This window comes from Actinia tenebrosa, unplaced genomic scaffold (assembly GCF_029948245.1).
Source record: "Actinia tenebrosa isolate PJP-AT-01 unplaced genomic scaffold, QUT_ActTen_1.0 PGA_scaffold10__47_contigs__length_13832649, whole genome shotgun sequence".
NCBI lineage: Eukaryota > Metazoa > Cnidaria > Anthozoa > Actiniaria > Actiniidae > Actinia > Actinia tenebrosa.
In genome coordinates, this window is record NW_028292570.1 from 9464237 (window position 1) to 9472269 (window position 8033).

General features: G+C 41.2%; 1 protein-coding gene across 1 annotated transcript; it reads right to left on the bottom strand.

Annotated features, from left to right (window-relative positions):
• Nucleotides 1–4242: 4242 nt before the first annotated feature.
• LOC148912969 (PI-actitoxin-Aeq3a-like) lies at nt 4243–6105 on the bottom strand. The gene is made up of 2 exons (XM_089026272.1): nt 5951–6105; nt 4243–5290 (listed from the first exon to the last, which is right to left on the bottom strand). Exons 1-2 carry the CDS (start codon nt 6000–6002, stop codon nt 5100–5102), a joined length of 243 nt encoding a protein of 80 aa, XP_088882398.1. The 5' UTR covers nt 6003–6105; the 3' UTR covers nt 4243–5099.
• Between the last annotated feature and the right edge of the window lie 1928 nt (nt 6106–8033).

Below are 8033 nucleotides of genomic sequence, written 5' to 3' on the forward strand. Positions count from 1 at the left end.
CAGAAAGGCAACCCTAGTGAATCAGAAAACCCAAGCGCTAGAAAAGAACAACCATACAAACAACGCAATAACAATAGGGAAGCACGCCAAGGCAGACGCGCTGTGCATGAAATGCAAACAGATGACGATTTCAATGAAGATTTCAATACCCTACATTTCCAATCGATAATAATTGGAACCATACGCCCGGTGGAACGCAGGGACGAAGCATTCGCTACTATCAGCATACGACTTCCACATTTCCCGAAAAACCGAGCGCAACTGAAAGCAAAACTCGACACCGGTGCGCAAGCAAACATCTTGCCATTAAAATTATATCAAAGCATGTTCCCGCAGAACGTCGGGACGGACGGTGAACCAAACCAAAATGCATTGAAGCCATCCAAAACCATACTCACAGCATATGGTGGAGCGAAAATAAAGCAACTAGGTACTTGCGAAATACAGTGCAGCTATGAAGGCATGACTACGACCGCGCTCTTTTATGTCACTGACGCGCCAGGCCAAGCAATTATTGGGTTACCAACAGCACTAGACCTCAAATTAATCTCTTTGAACTGTTCTGTCGAAACACAGAATGAAGGTACACAACCACGAAAAAAAACTGCAAGACCCACAAACAACACGAACAAAATAAGCAGCAAGGAACAACTGCTCGCGCAATACCCCCAATGCTTTGACGGAATAGGTAAATTTCAAGGAGAATATCACATCACACTGGACCCAAATGTACCCCCTGTCATTCACTCACCGAGACGCGTGCCAATAAGCCTCAAAGATGACATTAAACGGGAACTAGATGAGATGGCCGCCCAAGGTATCATCACCAAAGTACGAGAAGGGGAGCCGACGGCATGGGTCAATAGTTTAGTATACAGAAGGAAACCCACTGGCAGACTTAGAATATGTCTTGACCCTAAAGATTTAAATGCTGCCATACAACGAGACCATCACGTAACACCCACCCTTGAGGAAATCTTGCCCAAGCTGAGCGGATCAAAATATTTCTCCATTCTAGACGCAAAGTGTGGATATTGGAATGTTGTACTCGACACACCATCAAGTTACCTGACTACCTTCAATTCCCCATTTGGCCGCTACAGGTTTAAACGAATGCCATTTGGACTGAGAATGTCGCAAGACGTTTTCCAAGCCAAGATTGACCAGACATTTGAGGGTTGCGATGGTGTTATTGGCATCGTGGATGACGTCGTGGTTTATGGAAAAACGGAGGAAGAACATGACATCAATTTAAAGGCGATGGTTGAGAAATGCAAAGAAACAGGCCTAAAACTCAACCCAGACAAGTGCCATATCAAACAGAACAAAATAAAATTCTACGGCATCATCTGCAGTGAAAACGGTATCCAGCCCGATCCCGCCAAAATATCAGTGCTGAGGCAGATGAAAGAACCGGTTGATCGCCGCGAACTACAAACGTTCCTTGGGCTAGCCACCTACATGTCCCCATTCATCGCAAACCTAAGCATCCTGACCGCACCCCTGAGAGAATTATTGAAGGAAGACACACCCTTCCAATGGAATGCCGACTACCAGGCCGCCTTCGAGAAAATCAAGAACTCGATAAGTGAAGAAATCACCCTCACCTATTTTGACGAAACAAAAGATGTAACGCTCCAGGTAGACGCCTCAACAAAAGGCCTTGGTGCAGCCCTCATGCAAGAGGGCAAGCCCATAGCATTCGCCAGCAAAGCGCTAACCGACGTCGAAACACGCTATGCAAATATAGAGAGAGAGCTCCTCGCAGTAGTCTATGGTTGTGAGCGTTTCCACACATACCTGTTTGGCCGTCCATTTACAGTGCAATCCGATCATAAGCCGCTGGAAAGCATACACCTCAAACACCTCACATCAGCCCCACCACGATTACAGCGAATGTTGCTGAGATTACAACCATACGATATCAAGATCAGATACGTACCAGGAAAAGACATGCTGTTGGCTGATGCACTATCACGACTCTCCCCAGAAGAGAAATACCCGATAGAGAACGAGAGAATACAAGTGCACGAGATCTATCCACATTTCAGCACCGAAATGATCGAGCGGATAAGAGCTAACACGGACTTAGATCAAGAGCTGACCTGCCTAAAGAAAATGGTATACGAAGGTTGGCCAACGATGATTAAGCAAGTATCAAACATGCTGAAGCCATACTGGTCATTTAGAGATGAAATCACAATTGACGACGGCATCCTAACCAAAGGACAACGGATCATAGTTCCTTCTACCATGCAAAAAGAAATCCTGGACAAACTACACGCTAGCCATCAAGGAGCAGAAAAAACCAAACTCCGAGCAAGATCAGCCGTATACTGGAAGAACATGAACAACGACATCGACAAAATCACCCAATCTTGCGTAACGTGCCAGGAGTTTCTACCAAGTAATCCGAAACAGCCACTGCTACAAACCGAAATACCACCACGACCATGGCACACGATCGCTACTGACCTATTCTACATCAACGAGTCTGAATATATACTTGTAGCTGACTACTACTCGAAATATCCATTCATAAGGAAAATTCCCAGAGGGCAGAGTAGCAGTAAGCAGGTTATTGAGTTGATGAAGCAGATCTTCAGTGAACAAGGAGTACCAAAGATTGTAAGATCAGACAACGGGCCCCACTACAGCAGTGCTAGTTTTCATGAATTTGCCAAAGAATACGGATTTGAACATATCACCAGTTCTCCTCACTACCCCCAGAGTAACGGTTTCATAGAAAACCAAGTCAAGACGGTTAAGGCAGTCCTACACAAGACCGCAAGAACCAACGAAGACCCCTACATGGCTCTACTCTGTCTTCGGTCCACTCCAATTGACAGTAAGTTGCCATCACCCTCTGAACTACTCCTTGGCAGGAAGCTCCAAGACAATCTACCGCGCTCGATAACTAGGAACCAGAACAACGAAGAGATCATAGAGAGATTAAAGAAACGACAAGAGCTGCAAAAGCACTACTATGACCGGAACACCAAGACAATCCCGGATCTTCTGCCAGGGCAGAACATCAATATTCAAAACCCCTCTACAAAGAAATGGGGACCGGCCACAGTCAAGGAAAAGTTGGACCAACCAAGATCATATACAGTCACTACTCCAAAGGGTGGAGAGCTACGTCGGAACAGAACACACATCAGAGAAGCACTGCCATCCCCCATAGGACACCAAAGCCCGCCTGCAGAATCTCCTGGAACAGAAGTGTCTAATCCAGCACCACATAATGGAAGGATTACAACACGCAGTGGCAGGGTCGTGAAACCACCAGAACGATATATATAATTTTCAAAAGAACTGTTCAAGAATAGCACATAATCGCAACATCAGTTGTATGCATGGACAGCTGATATATAGTCATTGTTACTATTGTTTTCGTTGCATGTACATATATATATATATATATATGTTGTTGTTTTTTACGGAAAGGAGGATGTCATACTATATGTCATATGATACCATAGCATTGACTGAAACCCTATATCCATCTATCAGACTGTATGATACACATTTGTAGCCCGAATTGATATACTCAAAATAAAGCCATATTTCACAACCACCAAGGAACAGAAATCATTACACACGGCGTCTACAAGTGCTAGAAATATATCCCACATGGAACAACAGCATCTCGTTTCCTCATATAAATATCAAAGTGATCTATATTGTATATAAGAGCTTTGTGCTTGTTAGTATCGTGTAACATTCGTAATCAGATGACGTAAGACGATCGACAAACGTTTAATTATCGATCTGCTAACATCTTAGTGAGTGAGTGAGTGAGCGAGTGAGTGAGTGACACATTTGCATATTCAGACCCCTCACAATAACTCGTTTCTACGCTTCGCGTATCCACGAGTTAAAAATGGATCGAGTTGGCATTGATTTTAGAACTGTTCTAATTTAGGGGACATATTTCCAAGATGGCGTCCCAAAAACATCCCCAAAATGCACTTCAATGCCAACTCGACCCAGTTTTTCCATCAACCTCGGAATCGCTAATTAGCAAGTGCCCACAAAGTTCTCATGTGTAAGGTCCTGAAGACCTCTGGATACTGTTACGCAACTTTGGCATTTCCTCTCGAAGGTAATTTACGGCTGGCCTTTCACAGGTATCCCAGTAAAAATCTAAGGAAAAAGAGTAGTTGACTAACTATTAAAAATAAGACAAGCAATCTCGGCAATTTTGTAGTGTTCTCAAACGACACGAGCCATTAGAAATTCCGATCATAAGGCTGCTGTTTTTATTCTCCTACCTTGTAAAGGTACAAAAACGTTTCCTTGCAAAGCGTATAAAACATTGACATCACCAAACATTGCCATGCACAATCAGACAAGTCGACACTTATATATTCACACATTATTCTGCCGAAGATTTACCAACTTTCTCAATACTATAGTATAAACTATCTATGTCATAAAACTTCCTTGTACTTCTCAGTGTCTTGTTATAGGAAGTTCGCCTGCAACTATTCACTAATACGGTATATTTTTCTCAGCTTAAATTTTATCTTTATTCTTCAACCAACCTGATGTGAAGATCTCAATATTGTGCTAATTAGTTACCATATTTGAAAGCCTGGGGAAAATAGGTGCTATAGGTGACGTAATATAAAGGTGTGTGAGAATAGGTAGTATAGAGAGTAGTCCCCTTGCAGTACGTGGGAATGCATCACCATTTGGAGGACATAACAATGGGTTTCCAATTCTCAGGAGATTGAAACTCTTTTGTTTTGTTCTCCAAATTTAGCTGCTTTGACGTCACGTACAAGGGGCAAAAGGATTTATCTACCGGATAGCGCTATTTATTCTTCGTTCAACCGGGCCCTAGACCATTTGAAAGCCCTGAGATGTAAAAAAAAAGACACCAAGAAATTGTATCTGTTTATAGGTTATTTATAGTTCATTCTAATTAGGTTATTTATAGTTCATTCTAATTATTGCACCTTAAAGGTTTTCTCGCAGGCTTCCAGTGTATCAAAGATATTATTATTCTTATCGACACTTTATCGACAAAGTATGCAACTTAAAGCATTTAATTCCCAAGAGATGACTGTATTCTACATTAGCATCATGGTTTATTGCACCTTGCAGGTTTTCTCGCAGGCTTCCATTGTATCAAAGTTATTCTTATTTCCTCCACACCCTCCATAGATGAACTGTTCACAAGCTCCTGTGCTTGGATCAAAGTAGTAACTTGGTATGTAGGCCATGCATTTGCCGGTCTCAAATGGCAGGTTGCAGTACTCGGGCCGAGAGGCGAATGCACCTTTATGTGTGGAACAAAATAGAATGAATGAAGACCGTCACACTGGGTGGACATCGTGTAGTAGGTCTAAGGGATATAAGTTGGGTATTCAACTAGTCGGGAGGAGAGGAGAGGATAGAGATATGCGAGCTCAATAGATCTTAGTAAAGCTAAGCCAGATTTCTATTATCATAGCTTTTCCTAAAATCCTCCAGCCCCCCCCCCCCCCCCTCCTCCGAAAATTTATGGATCTGACTGCAAATTTCGCACCAGAAAAGCTTGCTTCAAGAAAAAGCACATCTTGCACATATTTGCGTAATTCAGTAAAATATTTTTCCTTAAGTAGAAACCCAAAAGCAAAATCTTTCTATCTAAAAATTAATAAAATTAAGTTTTTTCATTCGTCAAGAAAATTGGCTAAATTTGATTGATTTTGAATTAATGGTAAGAAATAATTGGGTAATGAGGTAGGGAGAGTGTACTGGCTTTCACAGAGCGACTTCCCATTGGAATTGAACCGGCTGGGAAGCTGATTATGGGGGACGAAGGAGAACTAGGAGAAGACTGGTCCTCGAAGAATGAATCAGCGAGCAAAACAACGAGCTTTTCACATAGAACTCGAAGGACTCCTAATGAAATGGCTGACATTAAAAAAACTAACTTTGGACAGAACTAACTTACCGGAGAATACCACGATGGATAAGAGGACTGCGATACTTTTGTACTTTCTCATGATTTTATTTTCTTCTGGGCTTCTTTGAATGATTGGAGATCAGGACGGATTCGTTTCTTTCCTACTTTGTGAATCACAACATGTAGTTTTATGCATATGGATAACGAGCAGTCACAGACTATGGAGACAAGTCATCGCACCTGTTCAGGTGTGTGTAACATGGCATTACGCTCTCGTCCCGTGGATTGTCATTCGTCCATTAATCAAACCCTCCATCTCTCGCTCCCTCCCTCCCTCCCTCCCTCCCTCCATTCAGCTGTCATTAACCATTTTATCATTAATATATTTTTCTTTTCTTTCATTCAATAAATTATCTATCCATCCATCAATTCATCCGTCCATCCGTCCAACTTCCGTCTGTCCATCCATCCGTGCGTTCGTTCGTTCATCCATCCATTCTCCAAAACAGAAGTAGAATTTTACAAAATTATTAGTTCCACTATCATTTCATCCAAACCTTGATACTGGAATAATTAACCGATTTATTGTTATAAAAAAAAAAAAACAAAAAAAAAACAAACAAAAAAAAAAACACAACAACAACAACAAACAAAAAAACAAAACCAACAAACAAACAAACAAAAAAAAAACCAAAACAAAACAAAAAACGAATGACAAATGCCAAAAATGACAAATAATATTGATATTCTTGTCGTGCGGCTGATTGAATAAACCAAGTGCTCATGTACTGCAGTCTTATTAACTTTATGACACTTGAAGACAGATGAATCAACAAAGTCTTCAAACATATTTGAATACTACAGCTAATAATCTTCAGTATGAACAGGAAGTTAATAACTTTTGTGTGATGCTGGACGAGGAGGATTGGTAACGGTAACCGAAACTTGGGCGAGAATCAGAATCGAAAGCATGTTTCCGATTATAGACCACGTGTCATTCTATTGATCAGATATGCGCAAGATTCATGCAAAACCGCTGAACAAAGAAATGACACTCTTGGGAATGACCACAGGAAGCCCATACAAGCTTTGAAAGCTGAATGTAATTTAACGAAAAAAATAAAAAAATAAAATAAAAGAAAGCTAATATTTACTCACATGAAGCGTTTTATACGTCATCCTAGTTCTTTAGTAGTGATTTCGAGCCATTTTAGCGCGGATTTTTTTTAAAAATTTCCCTTTCCCGTTGTATAAGAAGACAAGGAAGGAGACTCCTGACCCTAAATCGAGTCGACCCAAATCATGATCGGAGCAGAATCTTCGACATTAAATCGCGTTCCCCGGCTTTCTAACTCCGCAGGGCTACGAAGGGATAAATTTCCAATTTTACGAAACACACAATGTCGCAAGAAGTCCAATTACAGAGGCTAGTAGCCAGAAGAAAGATTTCAAACTCCATCATAAAATGGCCGTTAAAATACGAAGGAGGGAAGAGTTGGACCAATCGACCGTGGTGAACTGGGTTCCAATGACAAAATCACCCGTACATGGGACCCGACTGGAGGTTTTTGGCAAACCCCGCGTGAATAAAACTGTCAAAACGAGACCAAATTTTTATGGTTTTAGAAGGATTTTGGTCGATTTCTATCGATATTTTAACAGGTTAATGAACTAAAACTGCTAAAACTGAGGAACAGAGAGTTTGAAATTAAAGTAAACTGAGACCACGGTTCTCAATACGCACGTTTATTTTTTTTTCACAAACAAACAACTCAGTCGTATTTCGTCAATTGTTTTTCCTCAATTTTTGCGTCGTATTTTTCACATCAATGTTCTGGGGTCTTCTCTTTGGTTAAATAGGCTTTTGTACCTGACCAGCGGATATCTTCCCTACAGGGTAATGCGAATGAGAAGGCACCAGTTGGTTTTTGACGTCATAAGCGAGAAACTAGACAATGCAATCAATAGAGAACACCACACGGATCCGAAAAATGATTATTTTTAACGATATTAAAAGCCTAGTTAGATAGTATAGCTATTGTCTAGACATTAGCTAGGTGTATCTTTATCCAGTTTATCTGCGCAAACAACATATACAGCAAAGATACCATTTTTGACAGGGAAGGGGAGA

What these genes read in the sequence shown, in the direction of transcription:
- LOC148912969 (XM_089026272.1), bottom strand. Translation starts at nt 6,002, where the DNA reads ATGAGAAAGTACAAAAGTATCGCAGTCCTCTTATCCATCGTGGTATTC. An exon ending in ATCCATCGTGGTATTCTCCG is followed by an intron (nt 5,291 to 5,950) that starts GTAAGTTAGTTC and finishes CCACACATAAAG; the next exon opens with GTGCATTCGCCTCTCGGCCC.